Consider the following 24,615-nt stretch of genomic DNA (forward strand, 5'->3'; position numbering starts at 1 on the left):
CTTCCCTTTTGTTCTTTCACCCCCTCCCCCCTTTCCCAGCCTCTACACTTGCTTAAAAATCTGTTCCATTTCCTGCTTTTTTCCAGTTCTGACAAAAGGTCATCGACCTGAAACGTTAACTCGGGTTCTCTCTTCACAGATGCTGCCTGACCTGCTGAGTATCTCCAGCATTTTCTGTTTTTATTTCAGATTTCCAGCATCTGCAGTATTTTATTTTTGTACCAACATTTAATAGTTTAAAATATTCTGTTTTTCTATTCTTCCTACCAAAGAATAACCTCACATTTCCCCAGATTATACTCCATCTGCCACCTTACTGCCCACTCACTTAACCGTCTATATCCCTTTGCAAGCTCTTTGCATCCTCCTCACAGCTTACTGTCCCACCGAGCTTTGTATCGTCAGCAAACTTGGATACATTACACTCGGTCCCTTCATCTAAGTTATTAATGTAGATTGTGAATATCGATCGATTCCCTCATTCTGGTGTAAAATTGTGGCCTGGTTTGCTGAGTCTCTCAGGTGTTGAAATGGGTTTGTGATCAGTCTGTTTCTCACCCTCACATTTCGCCAATCTCAGTGGGCCTCAGTATATAGTGAGGGAGTGCTGATAGAGAGAGACAGACGGAGAGAGAGACAGAGAGAGAGAGACAGAGAAAGAGAGAGACAGACAGAGAGGGAGAGAGAGAGCGAGAGAGAGGGAGACAGAGAGAGAGAGAGACAGACAGACAGAGACAGACAGACAGAGACAGACAGACAGAGACAGACAGACAGAAAGAGACAGAGACAGAGAGAGAGAGAGAGACAGAGAGAGAGAGAGAGACAGAGAGAGAGAGAGAGAGAGAGAGACAGACAGAGAGAGAGAGAGAGACAGACAGAGAGAGAGAGACAGAGAGAGAGACAGAGAGAGACAGAGAGAGAGAGAGAGAGAGACAGAGGGAGAGAGACAGAGAGAGAGAGACAGAGACAGACAGACAGAGACAGACAGACAGAAAGAGACAGAGACAGAGAGAGAGAGGGAGACAGAGAGAGATAGAGAGAGAGAGGGAGACAGAGAGAGACAGAGAGACAGACAGAGAGAGAGAGACAGAGAGAGAGAGAGAGACAGGGAGAGAGAGAGAGAGAGAGAGACAGACAGAAAGAGAGAGACAGACAGAGAGGGAGAGAGAGAGCGACAGAAAGAGAGAGCGAGAGAGAGAGACAGAGAGCGAGAGAGACAGAGAGAGAGAGAGAGAGAGAGACAGAGAGACAAAGAGAGAGACAGACAGAGAGAGAGAGACAGAGAGCGAGAGAGACAGAGAGAGAGAGAGAGAGAGAGACAGAGAGACGGAGAGAGACACAGGGAGAGAGAGAGAGAGTTAGGGAGAGAGAGACGGAGACCGAGAGTCAGACAGACAGAGAGAGCAAGAGTGGCAACATAAGATGTAACTTGTCATGCCAATAAAGCGATTTGAATTGAATTGAATTGAGTGAGAGCGAAAAACTAAGAGAGACAGAGTGAGAGAGAGAAACCAAGAAAGAAAACTGGCAATTGAAAAAGGAAGATACAAGAAATCCTGGCAGCCTAGAGAGAATAGGATATGCGATCAATGTCTGGCCGGCGAGGTTGAGACAGAGATGCATTTCCTCCTAAAATGCGAAAAATTCAACACAACAAGAAACATATTATTTGACAAGCTCAGCCAAACAACCCCAGATTTCAAAGAATTGGATGACCTGTCAAAATTAAGATTAGTCCTGGGAGAAGGAGACAGACCATACCTTGGTGCCAAATATGTAACAACATGTCACAACCTGAGGACTATTTAAAATTAATACTGAATGTACCCAACGATGTTCAACGACTGTTTAAATTAATATTGTTTAAACTAATATTGTATGTACCCAACGAAGGTCAAAATTGTTTGACACCTACAGAATGTTGGAAAACTGTACTTTTTGTTATGTAAGCTTTGGCAATATGGTTCCCTGTAAACTTTCATGCCAATAAAGCATTTGAATTGAATTGAATTGAGAGAGAGAAGAAAAATCATTGTAAAGGAGAAGCGAGCAGGTACGTGTGGTGCTGGAGCCGGACCTGCTCAGAGCTGCGGCCTTGGATGGAAGGCCAGTGAGCTCCCCAGGCCTCTGTGACATTACTGGTCCCGTTTCATCTCTTTAACAGTTGGTTCCGGTCACTCCTCACATCAAGTAAGAGTTAAAGGCGAGAGTGTCCAGTGACAGGGTTTCCCCGACATTACAACCGTGACTACACTTCAAAAGTACTTACTGGCTGTAAAGCGCTTTGGGACGTCCTGAGGTTGTGAAAGGCGCTATATAAATACAAGTTCTTTCTTTACTTTTTTTTACAGTGAGAGCAGTCCCGGGGTCAAACATTACCACATCAAAGAAGTCAGCGACACGCTCAAACGCTACTACCTGGCAGAAAAACATGTCTTTGATTCCATTCCAGAACTTATCACCTACCACCAGCACAATGCAGCAGGTAAAGGAGCGTTCCTGCTCACGGTGAGACTCAGCATGAAATTATCTTTTTATTCATTCACGGGATGTGGGCATCGCTGGCAAGGCCGGTGTTTATTGCCCATCCCTTGAGAAGGTGGTGGTGAGTCGCTGCCTTGAACCGCTGCAGTCCGTGTGGTGAAGGTGCTCCCACAGCGCTGTTAGGGAGGGAGTTCCAGGATTTTGACCCAGCGACGGTGAAGGATCGGCTGATATATTTCCAAGTCAGGATGGTGTGTGACTTGGAGGGGAACTTGGAGGTGGTGGTGTTCCCATGTGCCTGCTGTCCTTGTCCTTCTAGGTGGAAGAGGTCGTGGGTTTGGGAGGTGTTGAAGAAGCCTTGGCGAGTTGCTGCAGTGCATCTTGTAGATGGTACACACTGCAGCTACGGTGCGCCGGTGGTGGAGGGAGTGAATGTTTAAGGTGGTGGATGAGGTGCCAAATGGGCTGCTTTGTCCTGGATCTTTGGTAAAGCTCTCCAATTAGTCCCACTCCCCCTGCTCTTTCCCCATATCCCTGCAATTTTTCCTTTTCAAGTATTTCTCCAATTCCCTTCTGAAAGTTACTATTGAATCTGCTTCCACCGCCCTTTCAGGCAGCGCGTTCCAGATCACAACAACTCGCTGCGTAAAGCAAATCCAGATAATTGTAATTACTTATAAGTTGCTGAGTTCAATCAGTGGACAGTTTGTAAAGTTCAGGCCCATGTTTTGCTTTCTTTCTCTATTTTAATATTAAGATGTCAGCTGTGGCTCAGTGGGCAGCACTCTCGCCTCTGAGTCAGAAGGTCGCGGGTTCACTGTCCTGCTCCAGAGACTTGAGCACAAAAATCTAGGCTGACACCCCAGTGCAGTACTGAGGGAGTGCTGCACTGTCAGAGGGGCAGTACTGAGGGAGCACTGCACTGTCAGAGGGGCAGTACTGAGGGAGCACTGCACTGTCAGAGGGGCAGTACTGAGGGAGTGCCGCACTGTCGGAGGGGCAGTACTGAGGGAGCGCCGCACTGTCGGAGGGGCAGTACTGAGGGAGCGCTGCACTGTCGGAGGGGCAGTACTGAGGGAGCGCCGCACTGTCGGAGGGGCAGTACTGAGGGAGTGCTGCACTGTCGGAGGGGCAGTACTGAGGGAGCGCTGCACTGTCGGAGGGGCAGTACTGAGGGAGTGCCGCACTGTCGGAGGGGCAGTACTGAGGGAGTGCCGCACTGTCGGAGGGGCAGTACTGAGGGAGTGCCGCACTGTCGGAGGGGCAGTACTGAGGGAGTGCCGCACTGTCAGAGGTGCTGTCTTCAGATGAAACATTAAACTGAGGCCCCATCTGCTCTCTCAGGTGGACATAAAAGATCCCCTGGCACTATTTCGAAGAAGAGCAGGGGAGTTCTCCCTGGTGGCCTGGCCAATATTTATCCCTCAATCAACATCACTAAAATAAACGGATTATCTGGTCATTATCACATTGCTGTTTGTGGGAGCTTGCTGTGTGCAAATTGGCTGCCGCGTTTCCCACATTACAAAAGTAATTAACTTCAAAAGTACTTCATTGGCTGTAAAGCGCTTTGGGACGTCCTGAGGTCGTGAAAGGCGCTATAGAAATGCAAGTCTGTCTTTTTTCCTGAGGTTATTTTTGCATCTGTAATAACGTGTGATGTCCAGAGTATAACCGACAGGTGCTCGATGCAAAACTATTCGATATATATTTCGATGTAGGCAGCTCTCTTTCCCCACACTGACTGTCTTGATGGGACTGCACCGTGTATTAAATGTGGAGAGCGATGTTACTGCCTGGGATTGTTGATTAATTGGATTCTTGTGTGTTGCAGGTTTGGTCACACGGCTGCGATACCCGGTGTCTTCGTGGAGAGAAACAGCTCCCTCAACAGCTGGTTTTAGTTATGGTAAATGAGCTTGTTTTCTTGTCATAGAGTCATTCGGCCCATCCAGTCCGTGCCGGCTCTCTGTAGAGCAATCCAGTCAGTCCCATTCCCCCGCTCTATCCCCGTAGCCCTGCAAGTTTATTTCCCTCAAGTGCCTATCCAGTCTCCCCTTGAAAACATTGAGTGTCCCCGCTTCCACCACTTCCGTCGGCAGCGAGTTCCAGGTCCTCACCACTCACTGCGTAAAAAAGTTTTTCCTCATGTCTCCTCGTATCTCTTGCCCACAACCTTAAATCTATGTCCCCTAGTCCTTGTACCATCAATTAGTGGGAACAGTCTTTCCCCGTCTAGCCTATCCAAACCTGTCATAATCTTGTACACCTCTATCAAATCACCCCTCAACCTCCTTTGCTCTAATGAAAACAAATCCAGCTTCTCCAACCTGTCCTTGTAGCTAAGATCCCCCATCCCCGGAACCATTCTGGTAAATCTCCTCTGCGCCCTCTCAAGGGCCTTCACATCCTTCCTAAAGTGTGGTGACCAGAACTGGACGCAATACTCCAGTTGTGGCCTAACCAGCGCTTTATAAAGGTTCAGCATAACTTCTCTACTTTTGTACTCAATACCTCTATTTATGAAGCCCAAGATCCCATATGCTTTGCTAACCACTCTCTCAATATGTCCTGCCACCTTCAGGGACCTATGCACATTAACTCCCAGGTCCCTCTGTCCCTGCACACTCTTTAAAACTGTGCCATTAAGTGTATATTGCCTCTCCCTGTTCCTTCTGCCAAAATGCATCACCTCACACTTCTCCATATTAAATTCCATCTGCCACTTGTCTGCCCATTCTGCTAGCCTTTCTATGTCCTGTTGCAGTCGATTGGTATCATCCTCACTGTTTGCCGCACCCCCAAGTTTGGTGTCATTGGCAAATTTAGAAATTCTACTCTGTACTCCAATATCTTGGTCATTTTTATAAAAAAGCAGTGGCCCTAGCACTGACCCTTGGGGAACACCACTGTCTACCATCCTCCAGTCTGAAAAACAGCCATTTACCACAACTCGCTGTTTTCTGTCTGTTAAGTCCGTGAATGATTTAGACACGGACTAGCAGGAGTGAAAACAAACTGATCTTTACTGGTGGAAGTCCATAACGAAACTAAACAACAGAGGCTCTCTAGCGCCTTTTATACAGGGGTGGTCACTGCCGGTACTGCAGTCTGAGACCAGTTATTCTCTTAAAGGTACATACACAACAATTCCGCCCCTTTTAGATAAACAGTACATAACATTCATTTAACAACTAAACGATAACGAATTACAATCACAATTACGGTTGCTAGATACATTGGTTAAGTTTAAGCAATTATAAGTTCAATCTTTGAGGAGGCTTCCTGATTCTGTCTGGATAACGCCTCTTTGGGGTAACAGGTTCTTCTGGCAATGTTGAGTCGGAATCAATGTCGTTGTTTAGTTCATCTGCTTCCAATATTACCGGTTCTGCGGTAGCTGCAATTGGAACGTCGATTTCATTACCAGGTGTATCAGATCGTGGTGTGGAGTTGACGTTTTCCAGTGACTCTAGAATCTGGTCAGCATGGCGTCTTACAATGCTCTCCCCAACGTCCACGGTATACATGAGAGGTCCTTGTCGTGTACAAATCGTTCCTGGCTGCCATTTCTCAGTGCGGTAGTCCCGGGCCAAAACTGGTTGACCTATCTTAAAACTCCTGGTCGGCCTTTCATTCATATTCTGAAACTGCCTGTTCTCCACATCTCTTCGGACGTTTGGCTTAACCAAATCCAAGCGGCATCGTAATCTTCGATTGAAGAACATCATGGCTGGAGTTTGGTTGGTAACCGCATGTGTCGCATTCCGGTAGGCAAACAAGAAGTTGTCCACCTTGTGTTGTAGGGGTATATCTTCATTACACATTGCCTTGATAGCCTTCTTGAATGTTTGGACAAACCTCTCGGCCAATCCATTAGTGGCTGGATGATATGGGGCAGATGTGTAATGCTTAACACCATTGTTCTTTAAGAACCTCCGGAACTCTTCAGACACAAACTGTGGTCCATTGTCAGAGCAAATCTGTTCAGGCAGCCCATTCCTGGCGAATATGGTTCGTAAAACTGTGATAGTTTGTTCCGTGGTGGTTGAGGACATTTTTATTACCTCTGGCCACTTTGAATGTGCATCCACCGCAATTAAAAACATCGAGTCCATGAAGGGACCAGCAAAATCAATGTGCACCCTTTGCCATGGAGATGAGGGCCACTCCCATGGATGCAGAGGAGCTTGTGGTGGGGCGTTTTGGACCTTCTGGCATCCTGCACAGCTCTTGGTCATCTCTTCGATTTCTCTATCGATTCCCGGCCACCACACAAACGCTCTGGCTAAGCTCTTCATTTTTACCCCACCCAGATGACCCTCATGAAGCTCATTGAGCACTCTATCCGTCAACTTAGGTGGAATTACTACTCTGGATCCACACATCAAGGTTCCTCTGCACACTGACAGCTGTTCTCTTCTCGGCGAGAATGCTGGCAGCAGTGGTTCGCCATGTGCTGGCCATCCCTTCACTGTTAAATCATAGACCCGTGATAGTGTCGGGTCATTCCGTGTTTCCTTTTCTATGTTTACATTCGTCACAGGGAGACATTCGACTATGGTCGAGTTGAATAACTCCATTGGATCCACTGCAAGGTCTTCTTCTTCCACCGTCGTCAACGGTAGACGTGACAATCCATCAGCATTTCCATGCTGTTTAGTTCCTTTGTACTCGATGTCATATTGGTGTGCCCCTAGGAAAAGGGACCAAATTCAAATTCAAATTCAAATCGCTTTATTGGCATGATAAGGTACATCTTATGTTGCCAAAGCATCGAAAAACATTTATGGTTGAACACCATCTCTGCAGCCGTTGTGCTGTCATTATCGGTACGCTCTTCTGAGGGTTGAAAATGGAGACAAGAGGTTGATGATCGGTTAGCAGAGTACATTTTTGACCGTGCAGATAGTGATTGAACTTCTTCACCCCCCTCACTAGGCTGAGGGCCTCTCTGTCAATCTGCGCGTAGTTACGCTCGGCAGAAGTTAACGAGCGTGACGCAAAAGCTGTCGGCCTCTCCAAACCATCAAGGAATTTATGTAACAGTACCACCCCAATGCCGTAGGGAGACGCATCACACGCCAGCCTGATTGGCAGTGCTGGGTTGTAGTGAGCCAATACTTCCTTCAAAGTGATTAAGTCCTTACTCTTCTGAAAAGCACGCTTACAATCATCGCTCCATTTCCATGCTACCCCTGTTCCTAGCAGGGCGTTCAGTGGGTGCAGAATTGTCGAGAAATTCGGCAAAAACTTATGATAGTAATTCACCAACCCGAGGAATGACCTCAGTTGCGACACATTTTCAGGCGCTGGGGCCTTAACAACCGCTTCAATTTTGTCAGGGGACTTATGTAACCCCTCTTCATCAATCACGTGGCCACAATACGATACCTGTTTCTTAAAAAATTCGCACTTGGGGCGGTTGGCTCGCAGCCCATGTTCCCGTAGTCTCGTGAGCACCTGTTCTAGGTTGTTAAGGTGTTCACTGTCATCTTCACCTGTTACAAGGATGTCGTCCAAGTAACACTGAGTCCCCGGAATCCCTTGCAGGACTTGTTCCATCGCTCTTTGCCATATCGCCGGAGCCAATGCTACTCCGAATACCAATCGATGATACTGGTAAAGACCTTTGTGAGTGTTGTATTGATTTCTTTGTGGGTTCAATGACGACACATTCATGAAAGAGAATGAGTTTTAATCTAAAGTCTGTTCAACTCTTTTTAACAGCTTTACAGGAGACATGATGCTAGTGATGCATCTAGAACGAAACCGAAACTAAACTGCACTGCCTTGCTTGTCTCTGTCACATGCCCTCTGCTGGTCAGGCACAAGCAATCAATACATGCAATCATGCTGGTAAGGCATCATAATCGAACAGGCAAATACCATCTCTATTTGCTGATATCATTACATCTCCTTTTCTTAAAACAAAAGTATTTTACTTTTAACTAACAACATGTTTTCTTTGTATTAATCTGCATTTTAACTGTAACACTTAATGAACTTACATTATCATTATCATGATCAAGGTTTTTTAACCTTGCTTTGTGTGTTCACATGAAATATGTCAATACACTAGAACTTGAAGAAAGAATAAGATAACATTACTTCCTTCTATAACAAGAGTCCTTAAATTTGCTCAATGAGTCTCTCAGGAGGCTTCACATGTCTTGAGGATTTTCTGATTGATTGCCCTTGAATCTGAGTTGTTGCCTCAGATGATGTTTCTCAGCTGTGTGATCAGGTTGTTCAACAGTATCAGTCTCTTGACCTGCTGTGGCTGGTCCCATGAGAAGATCTCGACGATTTCTTCTCAGAACAGCACCCTCATCTGTCTGAATGGTGTATGATCTTGGTTGAACTTCACTCAGGACAGTTCCCTTCTGAGTCCATGTGTTTGTTTTGTCTTTGAACCTTACTTGGTCACCAGTGTGGAGTTCAGGTAGGTTTTGTGTTCCTCTGTCATAGTAGTACTTTTGCTTTTCTTTCTGTTGTTCTTTGAACTTCCTCACTTTCTCCCCCTCTTTTGTTTTCAGGAGGTTCTCCGGGATGGGTAGGTTTGACCTTAGCCGACGTCCCATAAGGAGTTGGGCTGGTGACTTACCACACTCGAGCGGCGTTGTGCGGTATACAAGCATGCTCTGGTAGAAGTCAGTTCCACTGTCTTTTGCCTTGTACATCAGTCTTTTCACTGTCTGGACCGATTTTTCCACTAGTCCATTGGACTGTGGATAGTGAGGACTTGACGTTGTGTGGACAAAGTCCCACTCTTTGGCAAAGTGTCGGAAACTTGCATTGTAAAACTGGGGTCCGTTGTCTGTGAAGACCTCGCTTGCCACGCCATGTCTGGAGAATATGGCTTTCATACATGTTATCACAGCATCTGCAGTGGTGGTGTACAGTCTACAAACCTCTGGGTACAGGGAGTAATAGTCTGTGACAACAAGATAGTCCTTCCCTTGACATACAAATAGGTCAGCGCCTACCTTCTGGTAAGGTCTGTCTGGTGCTGGGTGTGGCTTTAGTGGTTCTACTGGATTGCTTGCTCGATATTTCAGGCATATTGTGCAGTTTGACACCTCATTTGTCACATCTTGGTTGATTCGTGGCCAGTACATCACCTCTTGTGCTCTTTTCTTACACTTTTCGATTCCCAGATGTCCTCCATGGATCTTTTTTAACATCTCTTTTCTCAAACTCTTTGGGATAACTATTTTACTTCCTTTGTAGATGATGTCTTCGACCACTGATAGTTCCACCCTGCAGTTCCAGTACTCTGCCATGTCAGGTGAGCAGTCTTGCTTCATGTTGGGCCATCCATCCAAGATGCTTTTTCTCAGTCGTCTCATTGTTTCATCTTTGTTTGTCTCAGTCTTTATGAGCTCCATTTTTGCATCTGCTATGGGCAGTGCACTTGTGATCATGTCCACGTAGGCGTTCACTTTTTCATCCATTGTGGTGTTTGCGGGCTCACTTGGGTCTACAGCTCTGGACAACGTGTCTGCTGTATACATCAGTTTACCCGGTGTGTACGCAACATTCAGTGTATAGCGTTGCAGCCTGATCATCATTCTTTGTATTCTAAGCGGACAGCTATTTAGTGGCTTTTGGAACAATGCAATCAAGGGCTTATGGTCAGTCTCTACACTGATTGCTTGTCCTGCCACAAACTGGTGAAATCTTTCACAGGCGTAGGTGATGCTGAGCAGCTCCTTTTCTATTTGAGCATATCGCGTCTCCGCGTCTGTCATTGAGCGCGATGCATATGCAATAGGTTGCCAGTAGTCATATTGTTGCAGAAGAACGGCACCGAGCCCACTCTGTGATGCATCTGATGATATCTTGATGGGTCTCGCTGGGTCATAAAACCTCAGAACTGGTTCCTCTGTGAGCAGTTTCTTTAGATCGCTCCATGACTTCTCATGCTCATGATTCCATTCCCATTCTATGTTCTTTTCAGTTAGTCTTCTCAGTGGCGCCATCTTTTCTGAGAGGTTGGATATGAATTTACCCATGTAATTGATCATTCCATTAAACCTCTGCATGTCCTTTTTGCATTGTGGCTTTGGCATATTCTCAATGGCGGACACCTTTCTGGGATCTGGTCTGATGCCCTCACTGCTGAGGATATCCCCCACGAATGTCAGTTCTGTCACCCCGAGCTGGCATTTCTCTCTATTCAGCTTCAGGTTTGTTTTCCTTGTTGCTTCCAGCACTTTTTTCAGTCTCTCGTCATGCTCAGTTCTCGTGGTTCCCCATACGATGATGTCATCCATTGATGTATCAACTCCCTCCAGGTGCTCATAGATCATATGGATAGTTTTGTGATACACTTCAGGAGCTGAGGCAATGCCAAATGGTAACCTTAGGAATCTGTATCTGCCAAATGGACTGTTGAACGTGCACAGTCTTGAACTTGCTTCGTCCAATTTCATCTGCCAAAATCCTGATGATGCATCTAACTTGCTGAAATACTTTGCATTTGCAAACTGTGCCATGATTTCCTCATGTGTAGGAAGCTTGAAGTGCTCTCTCTTTATTGCTCTGTTTAGATCTCTTGGATCCAGGCAAATTCTGAGCTTTCCATTCTTTTTGTCCACAACAACGAGGGAACTCACCCACTCAGTTGGCTCATCTATCTTCTGAATCACGTTCAGGCTTTCCATCCTGTCCAACTCTGCCTTCAGTTGCTTTTGAAGAGCAAACGTGACTTTTCTGCATGGATGTATGACCGGTGTCATACTTTTATCTACTCTGATCGTGTGTTCTCCTGGAATGCAGCCTAGACCCTTAAATACGTCGTTGTACTCTTTCATGAGTTCATCATAGACTGTCTCTCCTTCGCTTTCCACAACGAGGACTCTCTTTACCAGGTTCAGTCTCTCACAGACTTTTAAACCTAGTATGGCTTGCACATCCTTTGGCACCACGATTAATGCTAGCATGTGCTCTCTGTCCTTGTGTGTTACTTTGACAATGCATCTTCCTTTCACTGGTATATCAGTACCTGAGTATCCTGTCACTTTCACTTTTATTCCATGTATCTTTGGTCTGGGTCTAATTTTCTTAAAATCAGTCTCTGATATCACATTAACTTGTGCTCCAGTATCCAATTTAAATGGAATGTGTATGTCATTCACTTTTAGTGTCAACATCCAGTCTCTTTCTTCTTTTTTGTTTTCAGACACAACATCTACATAGAACTCCTCTATGTCGCTTTCATCTACTGCATGGACCTTGCTTTGTTGCATTTGGTTCTTACAGCAACGGGCATAATGGTTGTTCTTGTTGCAACTATTGCATGTTTTACCATATGCTGGACACTTTCTTGGTGGATGCTGTGTACCGCATCGACTACATGACTTTCGATTGTCCCTTTCATTTTCGTTCGCTGGCCACGCCTCTTTTTTCACATTGGCGCTCTTTTTGTTAAACGGTTTGTGTCCGTTCTTACTCACTGCATCCATGTTGCAGCTATTGTCACTGAACAGCTCCTTTGCCTGCAACTTCACAGTCTCTGTAGCCCTACACAGTGCTATGGCTTTTCCCAGGTCTAGATCTTGCTCTCTTAGCAGTCTTTCCCTTAGACCATTATCTGGAATACCACACACCAGTCTGTCTTTTATCAGCGAGTCTGTCAGTCCCCCAAATTCACATGTTTTGCTTCGGTTTCTCAGTTCAGTCACATACTGATCAATAGTCTCACCCGTTTTCTGTACACGTGAAAAATCTGTGCCTCTCAAACGTCACATTACGTTTAGGTATGCAGTAGGCCTCAAACTGTTCCATTATTTTATCTAGCTTCATTTTGTCTCCATTAGCAGTGAATGTGAAGTTATTATACACCTCCAGCGCTTCATCACCCACGACATGTAAGAACAGTGACGATTTCCTTTTATTACTTTTCTCGTCAGCTCCGATTGCTGATAAATACAACCCCAAACATTGTTTGAACCTTCTCCAATTTTCAGCCACATTACCTGTCAACTGAAGCGTCGCCGGTGGGTGTAAACCTTCCATTTTTTCACTTCGTTAGCTATTCTCCAATGGTAAGCAACGATGTTCTCTTTTGGCTTGCTAATTTGTGGAGAGCTGATATAACTTCAGATTTTTTCTCTTCATCTCTTTCAGTCACTTCTGACACCATGTATTGATTTCTTTGTGGGTTCAATGATGACACATTCATGAAAGAGAATGAGTTTTAATCTAAAGTCTGTTCAACTCTTTTTAACAGCTTTACAGGAGACATGATGCTAGTGATGCATCTAGAACGAAACCGAAACTAAACTGCACTGCCTTGCTTGTCTCTGTCACATGCCCTCTGCTGGTCAGGCACAAGCAATCAATACATGCAATCATGCTGGTAAGGCATCATAATCGAACAGGCAAATACCATCTGTATTTGCTGATATCATTACAAGTGTTTATCGTGAGATACTTCCTAGAGGACTCTTCAACCTCCATCTGCAAATATGCTTGTGCTAGGTCAATTTTTGTAAAACGCTTCCCTCCAGACAGTGAGGCGAAGATGTCTTCTATCCTTGGAAGAGGATATTGTACTGTGTGAAGGACAGGGTTCACCGTCACCTTGAAATCCCCACAGATGCGAATCTTCCTTGGCTCTCCGGACTTATTGCTTAACGTTTTCTTCATGACAGGAACGATGGGTGTCGCCCACTCGCTCCAGTCGACCTTAGACAACACGCCCGCCTTCTCCAGATTCTCCAGCTCTGCCTCGACGGCTGGGCGAATTGCATATGGTACCGGTCTCGCTTTGAAAAACTTGGGAACTGCATTCTCTTCTATTTTTAACGAGGCGGTTACGCCTTTAAGCGTGCCCAGTTCTTGTTGAAATACCTCTTTGGCGTTAACTAAGATTGTTGACAATCGTCCAGGAGTGACGTCTTCATCTTTTTTACCGTCCACCGTCATTGCATGAATGGAATGCCAATCTAAGTTTATCTTCCTGATCCATTCCCGTCCCAATAACGGTGGTCCACCATTTGACATAGACATAGACATAGAAGATAGGAGCAGGAGTAGGCCATTCGGCCCTTCGAGCCTGCTCCGCCATTCAACGAGATCATGGCTGATCATCCAAACCCTAGCACCCTGTCCCTACACCGACAGCCATCCCACCCAAGCCCTATCCCCGTAACCCCGTAACCCCACGTATTTAATCCCCCCTAACACAAGGGTCAATTTTTATCATGGCCAATCAACCTAACCTGCACATCTTTGGACTGTGGGAGGAAACGGAGCACCCGGAGGAAACCCACGCAAACACGGGGAGAATGTGCAAACTCCACACAGACAGTCACCCGAGGCCGGATTTGAACCCGGGTCCCTGGCGCTGTGAGGCAACAGTGCTAACCACTATGCCACCGTGCTGCCCTATGTAGAGATTGGCAGTATGTAGAGATACAATTTCCATATTTTCTTGCCATTGTATTCGACAGGCACCCTTATTTTTCCTCTGGGGTATACCTTTTGCCCCGTATACGTCGTCAAGACGATGGATGTCTCTCTCAAGGGTATGTGTGAAAATAGCCGCTCGTAGTCTCGTCGATTCATGACGGTTAGCGCTGATCCTGTATCCAATTCCATTTTAACTTGGGACCCTGCTATCGTGAGGGTGACCCAAATGGTTCGGTGATCCTCTTTTGCGATTACATTGTGAAGTTTGAGACAGCTTAGTCTCCTGTTTCCGGATTCACTATCGCTCATCTGGTCTTTGGAACTACTGTCCGTCATCTTTTGTACTTTCTTGTACGGTTCCTTAGTAGCCTTTTTGTTGTCACTGGTCTTCTTCCCAGACCTACAAACTCATGCAATGTGTCCAATCTTCCCGCATTATCTGCATATTTTGTCTTTGGACCAGCAGTCCTTCTGGTCATGGTTAGTTCTGCCGCAGCGGTAACATTTTGCAAATCCCCGTGTCATTTCGTGGGTGCCGTATTCCTGTGGTTTTTGTTGAATTTCTGCAGCTCCCCTGGCTGCTGCTTCATACGATACTGCCACGCTGAAAGCCTTATCTAGCGTCAGCTCTTTTTCTGAGAGTAACTTCTTCTGTGTTCCTTCACTCAGGAGTCCACAGACAAATTTGTCCCGTAGGGTATCTGCCAGTCCTGCTCCGAACTGGCAGTGCTTTGATAGCTTGCGTAGTTCCGTAAGATACTCAGCATTGCTCTCATCTTTGTGCTGAGTTCTCCTGTGGAATTTAAATCTTTCTGCTATCAACAGCGGTGCAGGGTTTAAGTGTTCCTGTAGAACAGCAACAATTTCGTTAAAACTCTTCGCCTTCGGTTTGGCTGGAGTAATCAGATCCCGCAATAGGCCGTACGTTCTAGCGCCCATTAAGTTTAGCAATATTGATGCCTTTTTCCCCTCCGCTATTTCATTTGCCTCGAAATATACCTCGACTCTTTCCACATACGTGGTCCAGTCCTCTAATGTATTATCAAAAGCAGTGATACAGCCAATCTTCGGCATCTTGCAAATCTAAAATGGTGCCTCCCGCGCTTTGCCTTCTTCCCCGATTTAACAAAATGGCGCCTCCCGCGCTTTGTCTTCTTCCCCGCTGTTGTTAGCGCTGCTTTCCACGGTTTCTTGCGCGTATTCTTTTTCTTTTAATATTTTCCCGTCGTGGAGCGGACCCTCTGGGACACTTCCCTCCCTCTTCTTAGGTCCGAACGCTGCCCGGCTTCGAAACACCGGCCGCGCCCTGTATGCTCCACCCTCTCTTTCTCTCTTTGCTTCCCGACTCGCTGCCCGGCCCCGTTGAAAGGCCACCCGATCGAGCTTCAGCCCGCCGCAGCCCAGGAAGGATCAGAGCACTACCTGCCACCAGCCCGATTAGTTGGGAAACCACGGACCGAGGAACCCAGCCTGGCTCTGGAAAGTCGCTCCTGCAAAGCCTTGAACCCGATGATTGACGGTCGACGCCCGTTTCTCGAGTTTCAATGGCCTGTTTTTTTTTTCTTCTGGCTCCGACCTTCAACAACGTCGTCGGAGCTGCTGCTGAGTTGCAGGTAAGTTCGTTTCTTCCTCGTCGCCAGTGTTAAGTCCGTGAATGATTTAGACACGGACTAGCAGGAGTGAAAACAAACTGATCTTTACTGGTGGAAGTCCATAACGAAACTAAACAACAGAGGCTCTCTAGCGCCTTTTATACAGGGGTGGTCACTGCCGGTACTGCAGTCTGAGACCAGTTATTCTCTTAAAGGTACATACACAACACTGTCCTTAAGCTAATTCCTTATCCAAGCTGCCACTGACCCACCTATTCCATGAGCCTCAGTTTTGTTAACCAGCCTTCTATGTGGTACTTTGTCAAATGCCTTCCGAAAATCCATGCAGACAACATCCATTGCATTCCCTTCATCGATCCTCCCTGTTACTTCATCAAAAAATTCAATTAGGTTAGTCAAACACGATCTGCCTTTTACAAATCCGTGTTGGCTCTCCTTAATTAGCTTAAACCTCTCCAAGTGCCCGTTAATTTTTTCCTTGATTGGTGTTTCTAAAACTTTACTCACCACTGATGTTAAACTGAGCGGCCTGTAGTTACTAGGATTGTCCTTACGCCCTTTCTTGAACAATGGGGTCACATTGTGTGGATAGTTACCTGTGAACAAAACAAAGGCAAAGAACAAGAGGAAGGGGAGGACTGTCAGTGTGTTCCTGGGTCTGGGACCAGTCCCTTCATTCCATATTCCAGCAAAATTGCAACATCTGCAACAACAACTGACATTTATATGTCGCCTTTAATGCAGGGAAACGTTCCAAGGTGCATCACAGGAGCGTAAATCAGACAAAAATTGACACCGAGCCACATATTGGGACAGGTGACCGAACGCTTGGTCAAAGAGGGAGGTTTTAAGGAGCATCTTAAAGGAGGAGAGAGAGGCGGAGAGGTTTAGGGAGGGAATTCCAGAGCTTAGGGCGTCGGCAGCTGAAGGCACGGCCGCCAGTGGTGGAGCGATGGAAAGCGGGGATGCGCAAGAGGCCAGAATTGAAGGAGCGCAGAGATCTCGGGGGGTTGTAGGGCTGGAGGAGGTTACAGAGATAGGGAGGGGCGAGGAGGCCATGGAGGGATTTGAAAACAAGGGTTAGAATTCTAAAATCGAGGTGTTGCCGGACCGGGAGCCAATGTAGGTCAGCGAGCACAGGGGGTGATGGGTGAACGAGACTTGGTGCGAGTTAGGACACGGGGCAGTGAGCACAGGGGGTGATGGGTGAACGGGACTGGGTGTGAGTTAGGACACGGGGCAGCGAGCACAGGGGGTGATGGGTGAACGGGACTGGGTGTGAGTTAGGACACGGGGCAGTGAGCACAGGGGGTGATTGGTGAACGGGACTCGGTGCGAGTTAGGACACGGGGCAGTGAGCACAGGGGGTGATGGGTGAACGGGACTTGGTGCGAGTTAGGACACGGGGCAGTGAGCACAGGGGGTGATGGGTGAACGGGACTCGGTGCGAGTTAGGACACGAGGCAGTGAGCACAGGGGGATGATGGGTGAATGGGACTGGGTGTGAGTTAGGACACGGGGCAGTGAGCACAGGGGGTGATGGGTGAACGGGACTGGGTGTGAGTTAGGGCACGGGGCAGTGAGCACAGGGGGTGATGGGTGAACGGGACTGGGTGTGTTAGGACACGGGGCAGTGAGCACAGGGGGTGATGGGTGAATGGGACTGGGTGTGAGTTAGGACACGGGGCAGTGAGCACGGGGCGATGGGTGAACGGGACTGGGTGTGAGTTAGGACACGGGGCAGTGAGCACAGGGGTGATGGGTGAACGGGACTGGGTGCGAGTTAGGACACGGGGCAGTGAGCACAGGGGGTGATGGGTGAACGGGACTGGGTGTGAGTTAGGACACGGGGCAGTGAGCACAGGTGGTGATGGGTGAACGGGACTGGGTGTGAGTTAGGACACGGGGCAGTGAGCACAGGGGGTGATGGGTGAACGGGACTGGGTGTGAGTTAGGACACGGGGCAGTGAGCACAGGGGGTGATGGGTGAACGGGACTGGGTGTGAGTTAGGACACGGGGCAGTGAGCACAGGGGGTGATGGGTGAACAGGACTGGGTGCGAGTTAGGACACGGGGCAGTGAGCACAGGGGGTGATGGGTGAACGGGACTGGGTGTGAGTTAGGACACGGGGCAGTGAGCACAGGGGGTGATGGGTGAAAGGGACTGGGTGTGAGTTAGGACACGGGGCAGTGAGCACAGGGGGTGATGGGTGAACGGGACTGGGTGTGAGTGAGGACACGGGGCAGTGAGCACAGGGGGTGATGGGTGAACGGGACTGGGTGTGAGTGAGGACACGGGGCAGTGAGCACAGGGGGTGATGGGTGAACGGGACTGGGTGTGAGTGAGGACACGGGGCAGTGAGCACAGGGGGTGATGGGTGAACGGGACTGGGTGTGAGTTAGGACACGGGGCAGTGAGCACAGGGGGTGATGGGTGAACGGGACTGGGTGTGAGTTAGGACACGGGGCAGTAGAGGTTTGGATGAGCTGAACTGTACGGAACATGGGAGGCTGATTAGGGGAGTTGGAATAGTTGCATCTGGAGGTGACAAAGGAATGGATGAAGTTTTCAGCAACGGATGGGCTGATGCCGGGGCGGAGACGGGCGATGTTATGGATATAACTGCCGAGGCATTTGAGTGAAAAACGGAAAGAAATGTGGAAAATGGCTTGATATGAAGGTCCAGCTTTGATGCTTTGTCTGGTGTCTCTCAGGGACCTGGGAGATCGCAGCGTCTGCACTGACCTTTATTGAGGAGGTGGGCAGTGGACAGTTTGGTGTTGTACACATGGGATACTGGAAAAACAAGTACAGAGTCGCCATCAAAATGATTCGGGAAGGAGCCATGTCCGAGGAAGACTTCATCGAGGAGGCTCAGATCATGATGTAAGTGGATTAACTGGTAACAGAACGGTTCAACCCCTCGCACTGACAGGGATTGGATCACCAGGAGGTGAGCACAGAGAGAGAGATTGTGTGCCCAGGGGGTGAGAGAGAGAGAGAGAGAGAGACACGGAGCGTGGATTGTGTCCCCAGGGGGTGAGAGAGAGAGAGAGAGAGAGAGAGAAAAAGAGAATATAAACTGGCAGACTACCTCACGACCATCAGAGACACAAAACAGAGACAGACCCTCACCAGGTACAGACTAAGCGACCACCAACTGGAAATTGAAAAAGGCAGATACAAGAAATCCTGGCAGCCTAGAGAGAATAGAATATGCGATCAATGTCTGGCTGGCGAGGTTGAAACAGAAATGCATTTCCTCCTAAAATGCGAAAAATTCAACACATCAAGAAACATATTATTCAACAAGCTAAGCCAAACAACCCCAGATTTCAAGGAATTGGATGATCTGTCAAAATTGAGATTAGTCCTAGGAGAAGGAGACAGACCATACCTTGGGGCCAAATATGTAACAACATGTCACAACCTGAGGACTGTTTAAAATTAAGACTGTTTAAAATTAATATTGAACGTACCAAATGAAGTACAAAGACTGTTTAAAATTAATATTGTTTAAAAGTAATATTGTATGTACCCAACAAATGTCAAATCGATTGACACCTACAGAATGTTGGAAAACTGTACCTTTTTGCTATGTAAGCTTTGGCAATATGGTTCTCTGTAAACTTTCATGCCAATAAAGCATTTTAATTGGAATTGGAATTGGAGAGACACGGAGTGTGGATTGTGTCCCCAGGGGGTGAGAGAGAGAGAGAGACACGGAGTGTGGATTGTGTCCCCAGGGGGTGAGAGAGAGAGAGAGAGAGACGGAGAGTGGATTGTGTCCCCGGGGGTGAGAGAGAGAGAGAGACACGGAGTGTGGATTGTGTCCCCAGGGGGTGAGAGAGAGAGAGAGAGAGACACGGAGTGTGGATTGTGTCCCCAGGGGGTGAGAGAGAGAGAGAGAGACACGGAGTGTGGATTGTGTCCCCAGGGGGTGAGAGAGAGAGAGACAGGGAGTGTGGATTGTGTCCCCAGGGGGTGAGAGAGAGAGAGAGACACGGAGTGTGGATTGTGTCCCCGGGGGGTGAGAGAGACACGGAGTGTGGATTGTGTCCCCAGGGGGTGAGAGAGAGAGAGAGACACGGAGTGTGGATTGTGTCCCCGGGGGGTGAGAGAGAGAGAGAGACACGGAGTGTGGATTGTGTCCCCGGGGGGTGAGAGAGAGAGAGAGAGACACGGAGTGTGGATTGTGTCCCCAGGGGGTGAGAGAGAGAGAGAGAGAGACACGGAGTGTGGATTGTGTCCCCAGGGGGGTGAGAGAGAGAGAGAGAGAGAGTGTGGATTGTGTCCCCAGGGGGTGAGAGAGAGAGAGAGAGAGACACGGAGTGTGGATTGTGTCCCCGGGGGGTGAGAGAGAGAGAGAGAGACACGGAGTGTGGATTGTGTCCCCAGGGGGTGAGAGAGAGAGAGAGACACGGAGTGTGGATTGTGTCCCCAGGGGGTGAGAGAGAGAGAGAGAGAGACACGGAGTGTGGATTGTGTCCCCGGGGGGTGAGAGAGAGAGAGAGAGACACGGAGTGTGGATTGTGTCCCCAGGGGGTGAGAGAGAGAGAGAGAGACACGGAGTGTGGATTGTGTCTCCAGGGGGTGAGAGAGAGAGAGAGACACGGAGTGTGGATTGTGTCCCCAGGGGGTGAGAGAGAGAGAGAGACACGGAGTGTGGATTGTGTCCCCGGGGGGTGAGAGAGAGAGAGAGAGACACGGAGTGTGGATTGTGTCCCCGGGGGGTGAGAGAGAGAGAGAGAGACACGGAGTGTGGATTGTGTCCCCAGGGGGTGAGAGAGAGAGAGAGAGACACGGAGTGTGGATTGTGTCCCCAGGGGGTGAGAGAGAGAGAGAGACACGGAGTGTGGATTGTGTCCCCAGGGGGGTGAGAGAGAGAGAGAGAGAGAGACACGGAGTGTGGATTGTGTCCCCAGGGGGTGAGAGAGAGAGAGAGAGACACGGAGTGTGGATTGTGTCCCCAGGGGGTGAGAGAGAGAGAGAGACACGGAGTGTGGATTGTGTCCCCGGGGGGTGAGAGAGAGAGAGAGACACGGAGTGTGGATTGTGTCCCCAGGGGGGTGAGAGAGAGAGAGAGAGACACGGAGTGTGGATTGTGTCCCCGGGGGGTGAGAGAGAGAGAGAGAGAGAGACACGGAGTGTGGATTGTGTCCCCAGGGGGTGAGAGAGAGAGAGAGACACGGAGTGTGGATTGTGTCCCCGGGGGGTGAGAGAGAGAGAGAGAGACACGGAGTGTGGATTGTGTCCCCAGGGGGTGAGAGAGAGAGAGAGACACGGAGTGTGGATTGTGTCCCCAGGGGGTGAGAGAGAGAGAGAGAGACACGGAGTGTGGATTGTGTCCCCAGGGGGTGAGAGAGAGAGAGAGACACGGAGTGTGGATTGTGTCCCCAGGGGGTGAGAGAGAGAGAGAGAGAGAGACGGAGTGTGGATTGTGTCCCCAGGGGGTGAGAGAGAGAGAGAGAGACACGGAGTGTGGATTGTGTCCCCAGGGGGTGAGAGAGAGAGAGAGACACGGAGTGTGGATTGTGTCCCCAGGGGGGTGAGAGAGAGAGAGAGACACGGAGTGTGGATTGTGTCCCCAGGGGGGTGAGAGAGAGAGAGAGAGACACGGAGTGTGGATTGTGTCCCCGGGGGGTGAGAGAGAGAGAGAGACACGGAGTGTGGATTGTGTCCCCAGGGGGGTGAGAGAGAGAGAGAGAGACACGGAGTGTGGATTGTGTCCCCAGGGGGGTGAGAGAGAGAGAGAGACACGGAGTGTGGATTGTGTCCCCAGGGGGTGAGAGAGAGAGAGAGACACGGAGTGTGGATTGTGTCCCCAGGGGGTGAGAGAGAGAGAGAGACACGGAGTGTGGATTGTGTCCCCAGGGGGTGAGAGAGAGAGAGAGAGACACGGAGTGTGGATTGTGTCCCCAGGGGGGTGAGAGAGAGAGAGAGAGACACGGAGTGTGGATTGTGTCCCCAGGGGGGTGAGAGAGAGAGAGAGAGACACGGAGTGTGGATTGTGTCCCCAGGGGGTGAGAGAGAGAGAGAGACACACGGAGTGTGGATTGTGTCCCCAGGGGGGTGAGAGAGAGAGAGAGAGACACGGAGTGTGGATTGTGTCCCCAGGGGGTGAGAGAGAGAGAGAGAGACACGGAGTGTGGATTGTGTCCCCAGGGGGTGAGAGAGAGAGAGAGAGAGACACGGAGTGTGGATTGGATGTTATATTCAAGAAGGAGTTGGATATATTTCTTAAGGCTAAAGGGGCAAGGGGTATGGGGAGAAAGCAGGGACCAGGTACTGAATTTGGATGATCAGCCATGATCTCATTGAATGGCGGAGTAGGCTCGAGGGGCCGAATGGCCTACTCCTGCTCCTATCTTCTATGTTTCTATGTTGAATCATCCAGTGGAGACATGGCGTCAGATCTTGAAGCGGGATTGATCAGCTACTGCAGAGCAGTGTTGACTTTAGGTCACACCACACTATCAGCCACACGAACGCGGACAATTCCCGCTCAGCCCAGATTTTAATATCCGTTGACAGGATATTAAATGACCAACTGACCCTTTGTGACAGCAGTCTGACCTATTCAGATCCACCTTTCCTTCTCTCCCCTGTTTGCTGCCTCCGGCCCCTCTCTCTGCTCCCGATGATACCGATTCCGATGGAGGGATTCAAATCCAGAATTTCCAATTCTGATCACTTTGGTTTCCAGCCATCGAGTTACATCGAGTTTACAGCACAGGAACAGGCCATTCGGCCCCACTGGTCCGTGCCGGTGTTTGTGCTCCACACGAGCCTCCTCCCACCCCTCTTCATCTCACCCCATCACCATATCCTTCTATTCCTTCCTCCCTCATGTGTTTATCCAGCCTCCCCTTAAATGCATCGACACTTTTCACCTCAACCACTCCCTGTGGTAGCGAGTTCCACATTCTCACCACTCTCTGGGTAAAGAAATTTCTCCTGAATTCCCTATTAGATTTATTAGTGACCATCTTATATTTATGGCCCCTCGTTCTGGTCTCCCCTGCAAGTGCAAACATTTTCTCTACGTCTCTTCTTCACTCAGAGGGTTGTGAATCTCTGGAATTCTCTGCCCCAGAGGGCTGTGGAGGCTGAGTCGTTGAGTATATTCAAGGCGGAGATCGATAGATTTTTGGACTCTCGGGGAATCGAGGGACACGGGGATCGGGCGGGAAAGTGGAGTTGAGGTCGAAGATCAGCCATGATCTTATTGAATGGTGGAGCAGGCTCGAGGGGCCGAATGGCCGACTCCTGCTCCTATTTCTTCAGTTCATATGTTCTTATGATCTACCCTATCGAACCCTTTCATAATCTCAAAGACCTCTATCAGGTCATCCCTCAGCCTTCTCCTTTCTAGAGTAAAGAGCCCCAGCCTGTTCATCCTTTCCTGATGGGTATAACCTCTCAGCTCTGGCATCATCCTTGTAAATCTTCTCTGCACCTTCTCCAGTGCCTCTATGTCCTTTTTATAATATGGAGTCCAGAACTGTGCACAGTGCTCCCATTGTGGTCTAACCAAGGTATATGGAGACTGGAACTGTGCACAGTGCTCCCATTGTGGTCTAACCAAGGTATATGGAGACTGGAACTGTGCACAGTGCTCCAAGTGTGGTCTAACCAAGGTATATGGAGCCCAGAACTGTGCACAGTGCTCCAAGTGTGGTCCAACCAAAGCGCGATACAAGTTTAACAGAACTTCTCTGCTTTATAATTCTATCCCTCTAGAAATGAACCCAGTGCTTGGTTTGCTTTTTTATGGCCTTATTAACCTGTGTCGTTACTTTTAGTGATTTGTGTATCTGTGCCCCTCGATCCCTCTGCTCCTCGACCCCATTTAGGCTCTTATTATCCAAACAGTGGCCTCCTTATTCTTCCTACCAAAATGTCCCACCTCACACTTTTCTAAATTGAACTTAATTTTCTAATTACACGCCCAATCTGCAAGTTTATTCATGTCTTCCTGTATTTTGTCACAGTCCTCCTCTCTATTATCTACACCCTGCACTTCTTTCCGATCCCAGTGCTGACCACGTGCCTCATACCTTTGAAAGTTCAGTGAAGCCGAGAGAGAGACTCGCAGTGAAACCAGCAGAGAATGATCCCAGGAGACGCTCTTCTCCTACAAACACTTCTTGTGTCTCTGAGCAGGAATTTTGTACAGGTCGAGCAAAACCCTCATCTCACAGAACAGAAAGGATCAGAGAGAGACAGAGCGAGAGAGACAGACAGACAGCGAGTGAGAGAGACAGAGAGAGACAGAGAGAGAGAGAGGCAGACAGAGAGAGAGAGAGAGTGAGACAGAGAGAGAGAGAGTGAGAGAGAGACAGAGAGAGAGAGAGACAGAGACAGAGAGACAGAGAGAGAGAGAGAGAGACAGAGAGAGAGAGAGAGACAGAGAGAGAGAGAGAGAGAGTGAGACAGAGAGAGAGAGAGAGAGAGAGAGAGTGAGAGAGACAGAGAGCGAGACAGAGAGAGAGAGAGAGAGAGTGAGACAGAGAGAGAGAGAGAGTGAGAGAGACAGACAGAGAGAGAGTGAGAGAGAGAGAGAGAGAGAGTGAGAGAGACAGAGAGAGTGAGAGAGAGAGAGAGTGAGAGGCAGAGAGAGAGAGAGGCAGAGAATGAGAGAGGCAGAGAGAGACATAGAGAGAGGCAGAGAGTGAGAGAAAGAGAGAGAGAGAGAGAGTGAGAGAGAGAGAGGCAGAGAGAGAGTGAGAGAGGCGGAGAGTCAGAGAGTGAGAGAAAGAGAGAGAGAGTCAGAGAGAGAGAGACATAGAGCGACATAGAGAGAGGCAGAGAGTGAGAGAGGCAGAGAGAGAATGACAGACAGAGAATGACAGACAGAGAGTGAGACAGAGAGTGAGACAGAGAGTGAGACAGAGAGTGAGACAGAGAGAGAGAGAGAGACAGAGAGAGAGACAGAGAGAGAGACAGAGAGACAGAGAGAGAGAGAGAGAGAGAGACAGAGAGAGAGAGAGAGAGAGAGGTAAGTAAAAAGAGAGAGATACAGGTAGAGAAAGACTGACAAAGAGAGATTAACAGAGAGAGAGAGAGAGAGAGAGAGAGAGAGTGAGAGGGACA

At 48.6% G+C, this 24,615-nt stretch overlaps 1 protein-coding gene across 2 annotated transcripts in view; it reads left to right on the forward strand.

Annotated features, from left to right (window-relative positions):
• The window catches only part of LOC147114396 (tyrosine-protein kinase ITK/TSK-like), a 200,001-nt gene that overhangs the window by 143,856 nt on the left and 31,530 nt on the right, over positions 1–24,615 (forward strand). For both annotated transcript variants that reach the window (XM_085996069.1, XM_085996070.1), the window contains 3 exons: positions 2,352–2,485; positions 4,319–4,393; positions 18,234–18,405. In XM_085996069.1, the coding sequence (XP_085852195.1) occupies positions 2,352–2,485; positions 4,319–4,393; positions 18,234–18,405 (381 nt within the window). The remainder of the gene's footprint in view (positions 1–2,351; positions 2,486–4,318; positions 4,394–18,233; positions 18,406–24,615) is intronic.

Source organism: Somniosus microcephalus, chromosome 8 (assembly GCF_052327205.1).
Source record: "Somniosus microcephalus isolate GS21.2 chromosome 8, FLI_Smic_1.0, whole genome shotgun sequence".
Lineage (NCBI taxonomy): Eukaryota > Metazoa > Chordata > Chondrichthyes > Squaliformes > Somniosidae > Somniosus > Somniosus microcephalus.